The sequence below is a fragment of the Typopeltis vanoorti genome, chromosome 8 (assembly GCF_054136105.1).
Source record: "Typopeltis vanoorti isolate ZY-2024b chromosome 8, IOZ_Tvanoo_1.0, whole genome shotgun sequence".
NCBI lineage: Eukaryota > Metazoa > Arthropoda > Arachnida > Uropygi > Thelyphonidae > Typopeltis > Typopeltis vanoorti.
In genome coordinates, this window is record NC_143556.1 from 121,528,858 (window position 1) to 121,550,278 (window position 21,421).

Here is a 21,421-nt window from a genome sequence, read left to right on the forward strand (position 1 = left end):
AAATGAACATCCATCCTCCTGTCTGCATATCTTCTATTCTTTTTTGCTGCAATTCACCCGGTGTCATCAGCAGTACTCCCTTCTCCTATCCTTCTCTATCTTTTCTGAAAATACTAAACGTGTCTCAGCATGTGATGGAGTGCACTAGGGGTTTAAGAGTATTGAACTTTTTCATAGGATCAGAAGAGATCTTCATGACAAGGTGACGACATTGCCTCTTATATGTAGAATGCTTTTCTTGAACTGCCTTAATGTCCTCTTTGAAAAACCAGAGGACCGCCATCCATTAAGGCATCAATGGATAGTGCTTTAGATTTTTGTGTGGAATGGTTGATGGTGACATTTATTCTAGTAATAATTATTTCGGTTATTTGGTTGGATCAAGTATATGGATCTGTAGGGCAAAAACATTAGTCAATCTAAGGTAAGGAGTGGAAATCTCACAGTTTATCCTACTTTAAAGTACTGTTATAGTGCCAAAGGGCATAAGGCTAGGACAGGCTGACAAGAGTGACCATGAAGTCATGGTCACTCTCACCAATTATTCATTGCTAGTCTTATGAGAACTTCTTCACAGAAGTTCTGATGATCATGAAAAGTTTAGCAAACAATTAGGAGCTATAGATTGGAAAGAGGAGTTCACTGATAAGGAGACAGATACTGCTTGGATTGATTAAGAGCAATTTAACAGCAGCAATGTCTGAATGTATTTCAAAGGTGAAGACACTAAATAAGGTAAGAGTAAAATGTAATGTTTTAAGAATACTTCCGACATAAAGACCGAATAATATAAGCACGTAAACTCAAGAAAGATATTTAATTAACCAAATATTTCCAGACCAAAATATTTGGTTAATTAAATATCTTTCTTGTGTTTACGTGCTTATATTATTCAAGAGTAAAATGGATAATTGAAGGTATTAATCAAGAAATCCAGACAAAAATGTATTCCTGGATGTGATGTCACAAGGAGTTTATGAACTGCCCTGTTCTTGTGACTGGGTTTTCTATGGACAGACAGGTAGAACTGTTGACATCTGCCTTGGTGAACATCAAAAATATATCCTGGCACTATCGTTATGGCAGATCATGCCTTGGATATCCCTACTGACAGGATTGGAAGAAAACAAAATTTATACATAGAAGTCATTATTAGTCAGAGAGGTTGTTTTTAGGACATACTCCAAACCTCAACAAGTATGGTTGTATAAAATTACCAAAAATCTGGAAAATAGTTATTTTAAGATCTAATTAATATTTGTTTTCTGTTTTTCCAACATAGATGGTACTTAATTAGGACTCTAGTTCCTTGTGTTGTCTGTTACAATTTTTTTAAATTAGTCCCACTGTTATACCAAACTGTTGTTGTTTTGCATACTGTGACAAGCTGTTTTGTGCTCTGAAGATGCTGGATATGATACCAGCAAAATATCAACAAATAAGTTAATAAATATTATTTTCTTATCTTTCTGTGTTGTCATCTGTACCGTTAAAAATAAATAACGTACTGTGAACACATAAGCCTTTCCATGCTTTTGAAATTTGTACATAGTCTTTACTGGAATGAAGGCATATATTAGAGAGAGTCCAAAGAATGTTCACTAATTTAGTTTCAGATACGTTGAATGTGGGATATGAGTATAGATTGAAATAGTGTAACTTGCAGAGCCAATGAATAGAAAAAGGAAAGGGGAGATATGATTGAGATGTAAGTTGATGAGGACTTGTTACTAGATTTATGTGGAAGAGATTTTTCATTAAGTAGAGGTAGACAAGGGTAGAATAAAAGAGCCATTCCTGCAAGCTGTATTAGCAGGGGAGAGGAACAAGTTTTTTTTTTTCCCATGAATAATGATTGGTGAGTAGAATATACGAGGGTGGTCTGAAAAGTTCTCGGCCTCGACCAAAGATGACAACACTATCGGCAAGATTTTTTTTTACCAAGTTGGTACATCTGTGATAAGCATCCAAGTGAAATTGCAAGTCATTCTATCAAGTAGTTTGTTTTATACAACTGTCTGAAGCAAAAGTGTTGTCTGCATCCCTTGAAATGGATAAAATTCAATATCATGCTATTATAAAATTCTTTGTAAAAGAAGGTTTAACAGCAAAAGAAATTCAATTCAGAGTTCATAAAAGTTTATGGGCACTCCTCTCCTTCATTTTCGACAATTAAGAAATGGGCTGCCGAGTTTAAAAGTGGCGGTACCAGCCTTGAAGATGATCCACGTGGAGGACATCCAAAAAGTGTAACAACACCAGAAATCACTGATCAAGTGCACGATATGGTATTGGATGATCTGCGAGTCAAAGTATGTGAAATTGCTGAGACTATAGGCATTTCAAAAGAATGTGTTGGATATATTTTGCATGAAGAATTGAAAAAGTCTTGCGCAAGATTGGTTCCTCACTTGCTCACAGCAGATCAAAAACGCACTCGCATGAAAATCACTGAACAGTGCTTGGAGTGTTTTAAGAATAAAATTGATTTTGTGCATCGATTTATTACTATGGATGGGACTTGGATTCACCATTACACACCAGAATTAAAACAGCAGTTAAAACAGTGGACAGAAACCAGTGTTCAGTGCTAAAGAAGACAAAGTCGGTTCCATCAGCAGGAAAGGGATTTGGCAACAGTGTTTTGTGATGCTAAAGACATTTTGTTTATTCATTATCTTGAAAAGGGTAAAACATAACTGGGGAACATTATTCCAATCTTTTAACCAGACTAGACGAAAAAATTCATGAGAAAGGACCCGATTTGCAGAAGAAAAAAACATCTTTCATCAGGACAATGCACCTGACAACAAAGGTGTTTTGGCAATGGGAAAATTAAGGGAGCAGCAATAGCAATTGTTGGAACATCCACCCAATTCCCTGGATTTAGCTCCCTATGACTTCTATTTCTTCACAAAACTAAAACTCTTCCTCACTGGTCAGCGTTTTTCTACAAAACAATTCATACAAAATATCCCTCTACAGCTGCAATAATGATTGCAGCTGTAGAGGGGTATATTGCAGATCTTACTGAGAACCACTACAGGGATGGGATAATGATGCTGGAGCATAGCTGGAATAAATGTGTTAGTCTTAAGGGAGATTATGTTGAAAAATAAAAATAATTTTGAAATTATAAATTTTTTTTTCATTGTTAGTTCGAGAACTTTTCAGACCACCCGCGTATTAACTGAAAGTATGGCTAATGCAGAAACTATGACAGGCATAGTTACATTATCTCTTTGCATGAGAGTGTTGACCTTCTCATGAATCTGTTTACCCCATGGGCATCTGATGTTAATAGTAATAATAATAACAGTAAAAATAGTAAGAATATAATTTTTTTTGTGTATTATTATTATTTTTTAATAATAATAACTTTATTATTATTCACATATAATATTTACAATGCATACTTGCACACTAATCTGCATGCAGGTATTTACACACACTGCTCACATATTTTTTTTAATAATAATAATTTTTTTTTTTTGTATACAAGTACATTCTGTATATATCCATATACATTTACAATACATATAATTTTTTTTACATTTTATTATCTCTCAGATAAATTACATACATACATACATACAACAACAATAATAATAATAATTCTAATATTTTTGTGTGGTATTTTTTCTTGACTATTACGTATATAAACTATTATACTTTTTTTTTTTTTTATTATTATGTTAGTCAAGTTGCTTTTAATTTATCGTCCTACATTTTTTGCCAATTTTTCTATCGGCATCTTCAGGGAATACAAAATTAGTAAGCTATATGAAGATAACAGACTAGGTTATAACTGATGGTTCTAATTCATACATGAAAAAAAATAATAATCATATTTTTTTTTTTTTTTTTTTCACGTTTAAACATTTTATTGAGACAAATGTAAGAAAGCTAAACAGTGTGTAAAACACTAGCTAAACAAAAGTCATGGGAGGACTTTGGTAAGAATATAGGAAATAAATATCAAGAAGGTGGTAAAATATTCTGGAGGTTGTTGAAGAAGCTTAGGAATGGAGGAAAGAGTGCTGTAAAAGGAGTTAGAGATGATAAAGGTGACATGAAAATGGGAGAAAAAGATATCTTTGAAGTATGGAGTAAATACTTCGAAAAACTGCTAAATGAAACAAGCAGTGATGACAGCACAGTGATAAAAAACACTGACCAGGCATGCAGTCAGGAATACATATCCATACTTGAAGTAGAAAAAGCCATCAAAGGCTTGAAATGTGGAAAGGCAGCAGGAGTAGATGATATTCGACCAGAAATGCCGAAGTATGGTGGTATAAAAGTCTTACAGTGGCTGCACTGCATAGTTCATAAAACCTAGACAGAGGGACAAATTCCCGATGATTGGAGTAGAGCTCTCATAGTACTCATATATAAAAAGGGAAATAAAACTGAATGTGAGAATTACAGAGGTATTTCCCTACTGAGTGTTCCTGGCAAGATCTATGCAAGTATACTTGAGAAACGGTTGAGAAGAATTGTGGAAGAAAAGCTTGGTGAAGAACAAGCTGGATTCAGGCCAAATAGAGGCTGTCAGGATCAGATCTTCACTTTACGACAAATAGTCGAGAAAGCATGGGAATATAACAAAGATCTGTATTTAAGTTTTGTCGATTTGGAAAAGGCATATGACAAGGTGCCAAGAGGGAAGCTATTCAATGCGCTACAGTGATATGGTGTCAATGGGGCATTATATCAAGCAATACTTGGTCTTTATTTGAGTTGTAAGTCAGCAGTTAGAATTGAAGGAAGTACAGGAAGATGGTTTAATGTTAAATCTGGTGTGAGACAAGGATGTACATTATCCCCTCTGTTATTCATTATCTATATGGATCACATTATGAAGGAAAGTGGTATTAAACCTGATATCAAAATTATAGATGTTGATGTCAGCTCTTTGCTTTATGTGGATGATGTTATACTTCTAAATAAATCCAATCCGCTACAAGTGTGCAAGATTCTCTGACTAAATTGAATAGCTGTTGTAATAGATATGGGATGAAGGTCAGCAATAAAAAGACAAAGACAATGAAAATATGCGGAATCACTGAAAATGTCAACTGTATTGTGAATGGAGAACCTGTGGAACAAGTAAAACATTTCAGCTACTTAGGCACGATTTTTACTGAAGATGGTTAATTAAATATAGAAATAGACAACAGAATCAGCAAAGCTGTTATGGTGGGAAGTCAATTGAATAAATTCATATGGAATAAGAGAGAAATTAGTCGGAACACTAAATTAGCTGTATACAAGACAGTGTTCAAACCAGTTTTAACTTTTGGATCTGAGAGCTGGGTCAGAAGTAAATTGCTTGACGAAAGACTAGAGACTGCAAATATGAGAGTCCTGAGAAAGATTATAGGTGTGAACAGGTGGCATCAATGGCAATATCATATTAAAAATGAGAATATTAGGAAAGAACTTGACATTAGCATCATCCAGGAATATGTTAGCAGAGCTAATCTCAGGTTGTATGGTCACTTAAACAGAATGGGCAAAAGAAAGATTAGCAAAACAAGTGTTCTCTGCCAGGTTGGCAGGAAAATGACCCAGAGGAAGACCAAGATATAGGTGGATTGATACGGTACAAAGTGCCTTAGATGATAGAAATATAAGATCTGATAATGTTGGAGTCTTGACAAGTAACAGACTGATTTGGAGGAAAATTGTAGATAGGAAGTTAGTAATGATGTAATTTTTTCATGTAGTACTGTCATATCCTGTACACCCCTCGAGGGTACATGGCAGGAATTTGATGATGATGATGACATTTATTATGTCTTAGATAAATTACATACATAGATACAATAATAATTATAATACATTATAAGACAATTGTGAATAACATATACTTGCAAGTTAATATTTTTAAATAATAATTATAATAATAATTTTTTTTTTCTGTATAATGTATTATTTTCTTTCTTTGGGAGGCATTTCTGATTTCTTCCTTGAAGCTTAGCAGAACTTATCTGAGGAAGATAATAGATGATAGATGGCTGTTGTTTCATGGTTATGTTTCTATACTGGTAGCAAACCAGTTGTTGAATTTACTGTTTGTTGGTACGTGCTTGGAAGAATTCAACTGCTATTACAGTTTAATTTTTTTTTTTTTTTTTTTTTTTTTTTTTTTTTGCAAGTAGGGTTGGATTTAGACATGGTGTGTTTGTTTCTTTGTGTTCTTGTAGTGAAGGTTTTTGAGAGGGGGGGAGGGTTGTCATAGGTTGTGTATGTGTGTGTGTGTGGGGGGGGGGAGATAAACAGGAATTGCTCTAATTTTCATTCTTGCTCTAATATATTGATAGCACCTGTTTAAGCTCTCTGTAGGTTCCTAGCTTTCTGTCATCAGACGACAGTTTGTTTATCAAGTCAAGTACGTAGAAGTTTTGGGTGGCTTTGCCATAGTGATTATTGTACTTATATGTTATGTAGTTTGTTGACTGTGGTCTTGTTATTTGATATGTTGTTCTGGTTACTCTATAGGTTGGGCTGTAGTAATGTTTTAACATGACTGTGTAGTGGCATAAGTGTTTCACCTTGAATATTTTTTGTTTTGTCCATGCTTCCTGCATACGTGTGGGTTGTTCCCAGAATATCAGGTTTACCATTTTATCTTGCAACCATTGTAACCTGTTAAGTCTGTATTCTGCACAGAATCTGTATGATGTGATTGCATATCTTAAAATGTTTTCACATAATGCTTTATAGATTACTATTTTTATGTGGGTTGGGGCAATGTCTTTTAATCTGTACAGTTTGCTTGCTATTATCCTAAGCTTGGTATGTAGGTAGTTTGTATGGCTATTCCAACTTTGATCAGCATCAAAGTGAAGTCCGAGATAGTGTGTTGTTTTCACCTGTGTGATGGTTGTGGTTTTAGGTTCTGCGCTTTGTGTATAGGAGGATGAATGTCGGATAGTGAGATATTTAGTTTCTGTGGGCAGGGTTTGGGGGTTTTTGAATATCATTAGCTTTGTTTTTCCAGTGTTTATATATATGCCGTTTTCAGTTTACCAGTTAGTGATTTGATTGATGTCGTGTTGCATATTTGTGTAAGCAATATTTGTATTGTTGTGAATGGATACCAGAAGATTTTACTTTTTAGGGGAAGGTGGCTTATGTCGTGTGTGTATGTGTTAAATAGAATGGGAGATAGGACAGCTCCCTGCAGTACTCCACAGGTTACATGTACCTCTCTGCTGTATGCTGATCCTATACGTGTGGTGTGTGCTTTCTGTTTTTTCATGTATGCTTTAAACTGCTGGAGTAGATGACCTCCAATTCCGATATGCGTTAGTTTCGTTAACAAGGTTTTGTGTGTTAGTGCGTCAAATGCTTTTGTTAGGTCAATGAATACCACTAATGTTATTCTGTTTTTATCCAATGCCACGTTTATTAGGTCTGTGAAATCTTCCAGGAGTGTTGCTGTTACTTTATTTTTTTGAAAGCCATATTGTGTTTTGGATATGATTTGAAAATTTTCAACGCATGTGGAGAGTTTGTGATGCACGATGCGCTTCATGATTTGGTTGATTACAGACAACGTGGTGATGGATCTGTAATTATTTATAATGTTTCTTTTTCCATGTTTGTGTATGGATGTGATTATGCAGTCTTTAGTGTTTCAGGTATGTGTCCAGTTTCGAAGATTTTATTTAACAGTTTTTGTATAACTGGACATAGGTTGGTTGAGCGTTTCTTGATGTTTTTTGGTCTGATTCCGTCTATCCCCGGTCCTTTGTTAGGGTTAATTTGTTGAATTGCCAGTGATAGTTCTTCTTTTGTTACTGTGGGGAACCACATCGACTGGGTTGCTCGTGAACCTAGTAGAGAATGTTCGTTTGTGTGAGGAAAGGTTGTTTCTTGTAGTTTTTGGACAGAGTTCACGAAGTGCTGATTAAAGTTGTTTGCTAACTGTTTGAGGGATTTGGGGTCGCAGGCAAAGCTGTGTAATAATATTATTAATAATAATAATAATAATAAACATAGAAGTTAAACTGCAATGGCTTTGAAACAGTAATAACTCTCTTATACATAATTTGCTGATAACTATCAGAGAGTCACTTTACAGTCCATAAACACTGATCTGTTATTCAACTCCATACATCCCAGTTTAATTACCAGCTTGTTCATGTGCCAATCTATCAAAAATCTCTGCAAAATATAAATATACCAATGTATAATCATGCCTTGTTCAATACATTTGTCACCTTGTTTGGTATCATAAGGATGTAGATTGCTAAAACACGATCTGCAATCAGTAGATCATGTTTTCCACCACAAGAATTTTACTGGTGTCAACCCAGTTTTGAATCTTTGTCATCAATAATCTTTTAAACACTTTAACCAGAACTTCAGACATGGATTGGCCTGTAATTTTAAGCCTTACACTTATTTCCTCACTTATGAAGTGGAAGAGTTTTGTTATCTTTCTGCTCGTTTATAACATGGTACATCACATCAAAGGTGTTGTTAATCAGTGGTATTATATCAGGAAGCCCTACAGAGAGTTTACTCAATTCCTCATGTTCCTCTTGCTTGCTTGCTCAATAAAACTACCCTACAAGCTTCCTTAAAAAGTTTTCCATCCAAAATTTCAGTTCTTTCAAAATCATCATTTTCTAATATTAGTTTATTTGTGTGGGAACATATTGCTGATTTACTATCTTATCTAACTACTTTATATAAGTACTTTATATAAAGCTGTGTAATAATATTATTAATAATAATAATAATAATAAACATAGAAGTTAAACTGCAATGGCTTTGAAACAGTAATAACTCTCTTATACATAATTTGCTGATAACTATCAGAGATAACTATATATAACAGATAACTATATATTGTCTGGCTGTGATGGCATTAAACTATTATTACTCCTTGACCTACTCATAGTGGCATTTTGGGGGGGGGGGGCTACTGTTTTCATTAATGTATTTGTTAGTGTAGTGAAGAGATTGGTCAGAGGAATAATGCTTTTTTTGCATAGAATGTGAAAGTAATTCTTTTTTTTAAAAGAAGTTGATTTTCTTTTTTGTGTTTGAAGTTCTTCTATTAAAAAGAAGTGGAGTGTTGATTTCTTAGAAAATTAAATATGGCACTTGCTGCCGAACGGTTGACCCAGATCTCTTTTTATGGATTGCAATTTTGCAATGGTTGAAGAAAAAAAAAAACATTAACTTGTTAATTTATATATTCATTTGGCATAGTGTATAATTGATAAAACTTCTAAAATCTGCAAAAGCTAGTTACTGATGTCTGTAGTATTAATGCATTAAATTAAAGGGGAAAAAAAATTCATTATATTGTTTCATTTCTGATTTACCAGGATGTGGAGGCACACTAACATCACCCTCAGGTTCTATAATTTCTCCCAATTATCCTTCACCTTATGACCATAATGCTGAATGTTCCTGGTCAATTAAAGTGTCCCAAGGATCATTGATATCTTTAGTTGTGGTTGATGTTGATATAGAAACTCATCAGACCTGTGAATACGATAGCTTAGATGTAAGTATACTTTTTTATTTTTTTCAAATTAGTTAGCAATTTATTAGTATTACTATTTTTGCATATGGGCACTTCCACATTGTCTGTAGACTCATTGTGGAAGGTCCACTACACTAACCATCAATACCTGTACAACTCTTGTCAGATTTTGCTTTGAACTCATTCACTCACAAAATACCACACAACTGAGGTACTTTGTCAAGATTCTCTGGCAACCATTTCACTTATTTACTGCTCTCCAAGCAAAAAATCTAGTTCTCGCATCCTTGCTAACTACACGCTTATTTTATTTCCATGAATGACCCCTAGTTTTCTTCGCAATATTCATCTGGTGAAATATTTCCTCCACATCAGTCCTGTAATACCCCCTAAGCAACACATATAAATGTGTCTATCATATCCACCTTATCTGCCTATCAGCCAGCCTCTGTAATCTACAAATATTTGATCTCTCATCATAGGGAGCATTCCATAGATCAATCACCATCTTCCACATCTTCAAAAAATCCAGGGAGACCAGATCTGTATGCAACAATACAGATAAGGCCTTATCAAACCTAATTACTGTTACTGAAAAGCACTACTTTTCAGTAACCACATAATATTGTGTGGTTCTAGCCACTTTTGCAACATGTCTTCTAAATAAATGTACCCATTTATTTAGAGGACATGTTGCTTACTGGTTTACCATCTGTATATCAATATGATATACAGGTGGTAATCTTTTTACTCCAAAATGAATTATCTTATATTTTGCCACACTAAATTGACATATATTCTTTTCTCCCCATACTGCCAGTCCATTTAAATCATCCTGTAAAATTTCAACATCATTTTTATGATATTGCCTCTCCCTAATTTTGCATCATCTGCAAACAATTGAATATTTTCCTTCTTATCATTTCTTATATCATCAGTGTACAAATTAAATAGTAGTGGCCCAATACAGAGTCCTCTGGCATACCACTAGTTACATGCCTATGGGACTCTGCTCCAGAATAAACTACTGTTCTGTATCTCTCCTTCAACATCCTCTTATCCACATCACCAACTTCATGTCCACGCCTTTTTTTGTTATACTTTATATATATGAAAACTCCATACAGTATCCTTAAAAATCCTGTAAAATCCCTTTGTGAAGTCCAACAGTATCACCATGTAGCCATTAACATTATCCAACTCAGCTGTCTCTTTATCATAAAAACTGAGTAAATTACTAAAGCATGACCTACTCTCCACAAAACCTTGCAACCCTCCATACAATATCCCATCCTATTGTATCCACACATTCTTGAATTTTGCTTTTAATCAACTTCTTCAATACCTTGACCATCATTCTTGAAATGCTGATTAGTCAATAATTTGCTGCCTTTGTCTTGGACTCTCCTTTATGCAATAGAACTGTTTTTCTCTCCTTCCATTTTTGGGAATCTACCAGCTCACATTAAAAAGGCACTATCCATTCCCTGTTACATGCTTGTAATATATGAGCTGATATCCTATCCAACCCACAGTTATTTTCACAACAAGATTTCATAATATCCTACATACCTTAACTTCTACTGCTACATACACATTATTCTTGTTATATCTATTACTCAAATGTCTTCCCTGGATGATACAGATGATTCATCTTCTTGCAGTTTTCTAAATTTTCCCTAATCCCACATGTAAACCTTCTTTAATGAAAATTCCACATGTTGATCTGCTTTCCTGGTCAAAACTAATGACCTCTCTTGCTTGCTGTTTGGGCAGCAATATAGCCATCTTAGTTACTAACAGTTCCTCAGATGTAATTACAAGATCTAGCACTCTCCCTAGTACTTACCTTCTATTACATTCTAGCTTAGCTAATTATTCCTAAGAAGCTGCATTAATTCCATTTCCTTCTATCCATATGACCTTTCCTCTTTCAAGTCTGTATCCCCAGAATTGAAGTCATTCATAATAATTACCCTGCCCTACACTTATTGAGTTTATTTGCATGCATATCACCCTTGTCATCATTTGCATTCCTCAACCTATATGAGCAGCCAACTAAATATTTTGTCCTGTTAACCTATCTCATACTATGCAGCCTCAAATGCACTGCTTTCCTTGACCATCTCTTGTACTTCCACTCTTTTAGGTTGCAATTCATCTTCAATATCCTTTCCCCATCCAATTTACTTTATCTGCCTTAAAAATACTATAGCTTCCACATTCTGTACTTATAAATATAGCATCCTCTATCATCCATGTCTTGTCAATACCAGTTACTTTTGGCCAATAGGAACAAACCATTGTGAAAACCTCCTCCTTCTTGTTCCTAATACTTCTCACATTAGTGTATATAAATGGTATTATCCTCTTTGGTCCATAATCAACTTGACTCTTTGTACCTGCAATTCCACTCCTGTTTTCTACTTCAGGTACTGAAGTCAGCATTTTCTCTCCAATCACACACACATTTATTTGTCTTATTGTTGTATGATTCCTCCCCTGCTTCCTCCCTAACAATTCTAGTTTCTCTGATATGCACACATCCATTTCTACTACAGTCAGCAGCAAATACTGAAATCATTCAAGTACAATCTGTGTATCTTATATGTCTTTTCAGCCATCAAACTCACTCTACACATCCAGAAACTGCACACGATTCCTCCTCCCCAACCTGTGCATTGAGTCATTTGCAGTTATGGCCCTACTTTGCATCCCACCTCTATCAGGCATATAAAGCACTAATTAGTCCTCATTTCTTGCACAGATCCGGTCAACTGGCTCAATAAAGAAACATTGGAGAGAGTGCAGAGGCAAATAACTAGGAATGTCTCAAGACTCTGGAATAGTGAGAGTGGGTGATATGATTGAGACATATACATTGCTGAGATGAGCTTAACAAATAGCACAGAAATTATTGCATAGGATGTGAGAATGAGAGGTCATCCCTGGAAACTGTAAAAATGTCATGTGAATAAGGAAGTGAAAAAGAATCATTTTGCTTGGCAGAGGTTTACTGAGTGGAATGCATTACACATTCAATATAAGGAGTGCTCCAACATTGAATGATATTCAAGGCAACATATGATAATTATTATGGTCTCTGAGTGTTCAACTTCCTGTGAAGTCTCTAGTCTCTGGACTCCATGGAGGCTTGGAAGTAATACTAATACTAATCATATCACAGCAACAAACTCACTTTCTATACACTATCACTTCTCTTCTACTGTCAATAATTCTTTCATACCTTCTCTCATACCATTATTTTCATCTTTCAAGTCTTTCAAAATGATCAACTCTTTCACTTTTACCTTTCTGCATCCTAATAACTTCTAGTGATCTAAATGATCACTACTAATGAGCAAAAGTTTTTTTTTAATAACCATTATTTTGAATTATGTTTTATCTATATAACTTTCTACAATATGTTTCCCTAAACTTCAAGTATCTATCAATAATCAACCCAAGGTCCCGTGTCTCCTCTGCTTTCTCTAGTATTTCCTTCAATAGAGTATGCAGTAATACCAGCATGAAGTTTAGGGTTCACATCAGTGAAGCCTAAGCTTCGACATCTTACTACCACTACTATTATTATTATTATTATTATTATTATTATTACATGACATCTCCAGGGAGTCCAAAGACTCATCGAGGGAGGGCACCTACTCTACAACTCTGCCTTCCCCCCAATTCTCCAACTACAACAAACCACAACTACTATCATCAACATCTGCACCAACACCATCTACTACCACCACTAGTATTTTCACAGACAATCACAAACATCCATGCCCATGGCGGGATTCGAACCCGCAGCCTTTTGGCTGGAGAGCAGATATGCTAACCACTCGGCCAACCAGGCTGGAAAGAATTTCATTTAGTTGCATTAAACTGGTTCCTCCATTGCATCAGTCCATTGTAGTTAAACCTTTTGAAGGGGAGCCACATCAACACTATTGCTAATAACCTTTTTCAGCTTCATCTGAAAACAGCTATATATTTGCCTACAGTCCATTGATAATGCCATTGATATAAAGATTCAAAGAATTATAAAAACTGCGGAAATTTCATGTAAAAAAGTTTATTGACACAGAATTTTCACCTGAGTATCATAGAAATCGGTGGTACAGGATCACAGAAAGGCAGTTAAACAATAATATACAATTCTAAAAAGTGCCACCTGAGTAGCTAACGTCAGATAACTTTAAAGGTCAATAATTTCCTAACTTATTGAAAAAAATTATATATATCATTATTAGTGCTATTATTTTTATTATGTGACACCTACAAGGAGTCCAAAGTCTCATCGAAGGAGGGCACCTACTTTACAGCTTTCCATCTCCACCAACTACATCAAACTGCATCATCTACACCAATGCCATCTACTGCCCACCACCACCACTAGTATTTTCACAGACACATCCAGCCTACAGTGGGATTTGAACCTACAGCCTTTTGGCTGGAGGGCAGGTATGTTAACCACATGGCCAACCAAGCCGGCATATACATAGGCAAAATAAAGTAAGGAAAAACCAGTAGATTTAAAAAGTACTATCTTCCATAAAGAGGATAGACATAGATCATTGGATCTGTTTAATTTAGAACAATGGAGTAAGGTTTCATGTGTGCTTATACAGGCATTCTATGTGGAAATGATTTTTATGAAAGACTCTTGTCTTGTTCCAGTGGGATGTATGTTTAGTGTCGATTGCATGTTCCACAAGTCCAAACTGTTCAGTCTCATGGTATTTAATACAAGAAGTGTTCTCATAGCTGAATCTAAGCAGCTCTCTCTCTCTCTTTGTTCAAAATATGATAACCACTTGTATATAACTTGTATGATAACCACTTGTATATATAACAAATATGTTAGCCGCTTGAACGTCACAATGACGCCTTGCTTATTGTCTTCATTCATGGTAGTTTGTTTCTGTCTAGTTTTTCTTATTCAATCAGGTGAAGCTATCAAATGTTGGGTATGCAGATCCCAGATGTGCGGACACATTCTACAATACATCTCTCCCAATTACGGATTACAGCATCTAGATCATTTACCAGGAATTATTCTCACTGTGCGTCGAAAAATCAGGCAGAAAGTTTATGGGAAATGGCATTTTATTCGTTCGTGTGCATTTCTGGGTTCTCCAGGAGAAGGCACAGGAGATGAAAACTGCTGTTTAATGAGGACTGGGACTTTCAATATGTTCATGGAATATTGTACATGCAATAGTAAAGATTTGAAAGAAATCTTTACTATTGCACTTAGAAAGCATTTGACAAAGTCCAACATGCTAAAATGATTGTACTATTAAAAAGAATTGGATTAGATGGTAAAGACACCAGGATCATTGAAAACTTATATTGGAACCAAAAGGCATCTGTTCAAGTTGATGACATTATTACAGACTCCATTAACATCAAATGAGGAGTAAGGCAAGGAATTGCACTATTGCACTTAGAAAGCATTTGACAAAGTCCAACATGCTAAAATGATTGTACTATTAAAAAGAATTGGATTAGATGGTAAAGACACCAGGATCATTGAAAACTTATATTGGAACCAAAAGGCATCTGTTCAAGTTGATGACATTGTTACAGACTCCATTAACATCAAATGAGGAGTAAGGCAAGGATGTGTGCTGTCACCTCTTCTTTTTAACATCTACTCAGAAGCCATATTTCAAAAAGTCTTGGAAGGAAGAAAGGAAGGGATTAGTGTAAATGGTGAAATCATCAGTAACATCTGATATGCTGATGATACAGCTCTTCTGGCTGACAATATTTAGGATCTTCAAAATCTTTTGGAACTAATAAATGCAGAGAGTGAAAAAATGCGATTAAAAATAAATATCACCAAAACTAAATTCGTGGTCATAAGTAAGAAACCAATTCTTAATTTAGCACTTTCTTTAAATAGGAAACAAATAGAAAGAGTGGCAAAGTTTAAATATCTCTGATGCTGGTTAAATGAAGATTGCAATCCAGAAATGGAAATAAAAGTTAGAATTGAAATGGCAAGAAAAAATTTTCTCTTGATGAAATCAACACTGTGTAACTGCAGTTTAAACTTACAGCTTAGAGTACACATGGTTAAATGCTATGTATGGTATGTACTGCTGTACGGTGCAGAAACTTGGACCTTGAAGACAACATCAATAAAAAGACTTGAAGCCTTTGAGATGTGGTTATACAGACGAATGTTAAAAATCCCATGGACAGCAAAAAAACGTCCAATCAGGAAGTACTGGAACAAATGGGGAAATCACGTGAACTTTTAGATACCATAAAAAGAAGGAAAACTGCATGTTTTGGTCACCTACTTCGTAATGAAAAATATAAGATACTTCAATTGATTATAAAAGGGAAGATAAATGGAAGAAGAGGACAAGGAAGACGAAGAAAATCTTGGCTGGCAGATATCAGACAGTGGACTGGTATGAACTCTGAGAGACTGCTCAGAATAGCTGAGAATCGCTCAAAATTTGCCAAGGTGGTCGCCGACCTCCGATAGGAGATGGCACTCAAAGAAGAAGAAGAAGAATAGTAAAGATGGCTGCAAATGGTACCAGTGAATTTCATTTATCCACATTACTATTGTTCCTCTCGATTGGAGTTATGTACTGTGTTTTCAAAAGATAAAGTAACTACTTTTTTTTTTTCAGAGCCTAATCGTTTATCAGGAATCCTTGTCCACAGTGACTATCAGGAATTATAAATATAGTCACGCACCAGCAACAAGTGTGTTATGAAGTCCCATTTGCAAAGACGCATTTTATATATATATTTATTTATGTATATATATATAAAAGGCAGCTTATAAGAAGACTTGCTCTGTCCATTTTGTAGTGTCTATGGTGGTGTTAAATGCAATTTTGATATATTCTATAAAATGACTTAAATCCTGGTCTTAATAATATTCTCTTTTTTTTAAATAATAAAATTTTAACTTTTATCTTATTACAGGTCAGAATCCTTATCTTTCAAGTCTCACATCTGCACTTTCTGCTTTTTTATATTAGAAAGAAAAAAGGGAATTGTCATCATTTTTTTTTTTATATGCTCGAATTTAATGTAAATGTATTTCTATGTTTGGTACGTAGAATGTGTAATACCTAAGAAATGGAGTATTAAGTAGATTATTGCACTAACACAATACGAATTATGAAAATTATGAATGAAGATGTGCCATATATATATACTCTCCAGTTATAGAGAATATTAGTAAAAATAAATTTAATCTTTATTTTAAATCTCAATGGGTAATCAAAGATGAGGGATAAAGTGGTCTCATCATGATTCCCCCTGAGACTTTTAGAGTCTCTCTGAATGAATTTCTCAGGTCCTTTGAATGCTTGACCTATTCAGCTCTCAGATTCACTTGTATTGCAATGTTCCATGGTATGATAGTTATGCTGCTACAGGCAGCTGTGCTATTGTGTTCAATGTAAATAATCGCTACGAATAACAGAAACTTACAGTTTCAAACTTGCTCTTCTGGGGTACACAGTAACGAATAATTCTAGGATCAGTTGACCTGATTCTAGCTGATGTTGTGAATTCATTTGTAATGTCAAAAGATATGACTAATGCCATAACTTTTTCTATGGTCACATATTTGAATTTTGAATTAATATTCATATTTAAAAAATGTCCATGTGATAAATAAGCTTCTTAATCTATCTCACTAGCAATGTGATATTTTAATATGCATTTTTTAAATATTCCTTGAAGTATTTCTATTTAACCATTACAGATTCATATTAGACAAAGTGAACACAACATCGTTAGTCAATACTCCATACTTTAGATGAGTATCTGTTTCTAAAGAAATTCCCTCAGCTATACTTATCATCAAGGTTGTGACTTCTTCAAGAATGAAAACTCAAGGATTTTATAGGATAGATGCAGAGGAAATGTTTCAGCATTTGGCTAGAGGGACTAGAACAAGAGGTCATCCCTGGAAGTTGAATAAAAGTGTGGTCAGTAGGGTTGTGAGGACTAGATTTTTTGCTTGGAGGGTGGTGAATGAGTGAAATGGGTTGCCATAGTCAGTCATTAATGTTTTTTCTATTAATGGGTTCAAGGAGAGGTATGTTAGATTGTGTGGATAGATTGGGTCTCCCACGATGAGTCTTCGGATTCCATGGAGGTGCCCGTATAATATAATAATAATAATGATAACCCACAAGAACAAGGAATCTGGTAAATGCCTGGATAACTTACATGTGGAAGCAGGTTCTTAGGAAAATCTCCATCTTTCTTCTTAGGAGAAAGGTGGAGATTTTTCTGATAGGATGAAAAGTAACAAATATTGAGTGATTTTAAAACTTTCACTGTGGTTCAGTAATGCCATGCACATAAGGTATAGGAGTAGAGGTAGAGATACCATAACTGTTGAAAGCTTTTCTGAACAATGAATCCTTAATTCTATTAGACAAAAATGCCAGATTAGTTGGCTGAGTAGTCAGTATATCCACTCTGAAGAATATCTGAAGAACATTAAGAATGATCGCAGTGTACTCAAGTCTTAATAATTCCATTCATTTCTTTTATGAAGTCATTTCCACATAGAATGTGAAAATGACTTCATAAAAGTAATTTCCACATAGAATGTCTGTATAAATACATGTGAAACCTTACTCTGTTGTTCTAAGTTAAACAGGATGGTGATGAGATTCAGAATGGATATAATGGTCTGTGAGCTTTTTCAATGAGTCTTCTTCCAGAAAACTGAAACTTATAGGCTACTATCTGGCTGAAAAAGAATTAAAAGATCTAAAAAGACAGATTGGTCATTTACTTCTTTTTCTAAGGTGAATTGAATCCTGGGATGAAAAGCATTTGATTTAGAAAGAAACTACTGTAACTCAGAGGGAGAGCCATTCCATATTGCAAAAATATCTTTCACATATCTGTACTATTGTGTAGGTCAGAATGAAATGTTGTCAAATATATGTTGTTCAAAGTGTTCCATGAAGATGGTACCAATAGTGGGAGACATAGGATTACCCGTTACTTTTTCTTTGATTTGTTGATATATTTTGTTTTTAAAGGAGAAATAATGAGAATTTATTACAAAATCATATAGTTTAACAGTATTTGAAAAAAGAAGGCACAGCCATATGCTCACTAATATCCCCCCCCCCTTATTGCTAACTTTTATATAGAATATTTTGAGCAACGTGCTCTAGATTCCTTTACTTTAAAACCCAAAGTCAGGATTAGATATGTTGCCGATGTTTTCGCTATCTTGCTCCATGGCCACCAGACATTAGACACTTTCCTCAACCACCTAAACAAACAACACAAATGCATACAATTCACAATTGAGATTGAAAAGCAAACCACACATCCGTTTCTAGATACATTCGTCACACTTCTTCCTTCTGGCAGTCTTTCCTTCACTAGCAATGTGAAGGAAACCAACACATACTGACCAATATATATATATATATATACACACACACACACACACACACACACACATAAACTCCTACCATCACCACCCAACACAAAAACTAGGGGTCATTAATAGACCAAAATACAGGACTTTAAAGATTTAAAAAGATTCTTCCCTTTTCACCAATGTCCCAATCAATGATACTATCTTGCGCTTACAGAACATATTTCCACACGACATCACAGCCCTCTTTCTCCACATACTCTGCTCCAGGTATTTTATGTAGCAAAACAATTTTTACCTCCAAAAAGAGGGTACAACGATGGGCTCCCCACTTTACCCCCAATAGTGAACTTTTATATGGAAGACTTTAAGCAATGAGCTCTAGAGTCACCGTGCCTAAAACCCAAAATTTGGCTCAGATACATCGACGATATTTTCACCATCTGGCCCCACAGCTGCAAAGCACTAAATACATTCCTTAGCCACCTTAACAAACAATACAAATGCATACAATTCACTACTGAAATAGAAAAAACAACTCTCTTCCGTTCCTAGACACACTTGTCACACGTATTCCTTCAGGCTGTCTCTCCTTCTCAGTCTACTGCAAACCTACACACACACAGGCCAGTACATACACAAAACTTCTTATCACCACCCAACACAAAAAACTAGGGGTCATAAGCACCCTTAAACACAGAGCTCGAACTATTTTTTCATATGAACAAGCTCTTAACCATGAATATGAGATCATGAAACATACCTTTATAAAAAATGGATACAATATAAAAACCATTCACAAAATCCTCCACAGAGATGCTACTAATAACAAAAAAGATTTCAAGAATGCTATTGCCATACCATATGTTAAAGGCATTTCTGAAAAAATACACAGAACACTACACAAATACAACAACAAAACCACCTTTAAACCCCCGACAAAATTAAGACACCTACTCAGTTCTTCCGAGGATCCTCTGCCACAAATGCAATGGCAGAGGATCCTCAGGAAGGATGAACACAAAGACACATTAAATACCTCCATTTTGGAAAAACCGGCGTTTCTGACCACGCACTCCAAACATACCACAGAATTATAAAGGTACCAAGTCCCTACACTGCACCAACACCTAGTTTGAGCGGAAATTCAAAGAATCATGTGAAATGCTAACATAATCCGAATCTGAATAAAAATAATGGTCTAACCATTCCAAGAATGTGGAGGACCCATCTGCCACCTTCATAGCAACCACAAAGAAAAATCTCAATACAAGAAGTGTTTTTCTTTTTTTTTTCATGACCATTCAATAGCAATCTGACTGTACAAATCCAGAAGATAATTGTAATATAACAATATGAACTGTACAATTCCAGAAGAATCTTAGTACCTGAGGACTTAAGCAGAGTTTATTGTTGTTTTTATTTTTATTTTTTTTTATTTTATTCTTTTTTTTTATCACTAGAGGTCAGGCTAAGAAAAAGATTAGTTAACAACATAGATTTAATTTACCTTTATAGAGTGCAACAGCATGGAGCTTGGTTCCTATGCACATGTATCCTTCTGATGATGACCTCAATACAGGGTCGAAAAGTGAAATTTTTATTTTATTAATAATTAGTAAAATAATCTTTTCAACACGTGTGTTTTGTGTCCCTAAATTCATAAATATGAATGCTGATCACCGTGTAACCTTAAAAGAAAGAGTCTTCCTAAAAAATGGCTGTAGCCAAAACACTGTCAACAAAATTCTTCACAAGACCTCACTTAAAAACAAAAATGAACTAGACTACAATAAAACTGTAACCATTCCATACATTAAACGGATATCAGACAAAATAAACAGAATACTACAAAAATACAACTTTAAATCCACCTTGAAACTTTCTGCAAAATTAAAGAACTTATTCAACTCATCCAAGGATACACTCCCTTTGCTGGCCCACCCTGGAGTATTCTGTATTCATTGCACCTGTAATTTGCCCTATATAGGGGAAACAGGACACACAATTCCTATCAGAAAAAAAGAAACATAAAGGACATATTAAATATAATGTGGCGCAAGTGTCCTTGGTGAATGTGGCAGTCATGCTTAGTTAGGGTAGAAAACCCTAACTAAGCACGACTGTGTTTTTAAATTTAAATATAGTGTGGCTTCTGTCTCAAATTCTGCTGAAGTTGTGCATCGGTTAGATACAAGTGTCCTTCAGTGGTGTTATTGTTTGGAACTGTGTTGCATATATTGTGTTTTCACTGCCGTTTGTTTCACTACTTCAATATGTAAAGATGGTGTCCAACAAGAAACGTACGTCAGCTGTGTGCAGGACTTCTACTTCTACACGAAAGGCTGGCTCAGCGTTAGATTTTTCGCAATGGTTGCGGAAACTGCTACATGTATGCGCTGAAGAATGTGAAGGATCTGTGCTGGATCTGGCTAAATGAGAAGAATGAAAATCTCAACATATGTGAGAAGTGTCTGGATAGGCTGGAGCATTTAGGAATGGAA

General features: G+C 35.0%; 1 protein-coding gene across 1 annotated transcript in view; it reads left to right on the forward strand.

Moving 5' to 3' along the window:
- Positions 1-21,421, forward strand: part of Cubn (Cubilin) — a 2,223,842-nt gene that overhangs the window by 885,517 nt on the left and 1,316,904 nt on the right. Inside the window, exon 27 of the mRNA XM_090396294.1 lies at positions 9,354-9,535. Coding sequence (XP_090252420.1) covers positions 9,354-9,535 — 182 coding nt within the window. The remainder of the gene's footprint in view (positions 1-9,353; positions 9,536-21,421) is intronic.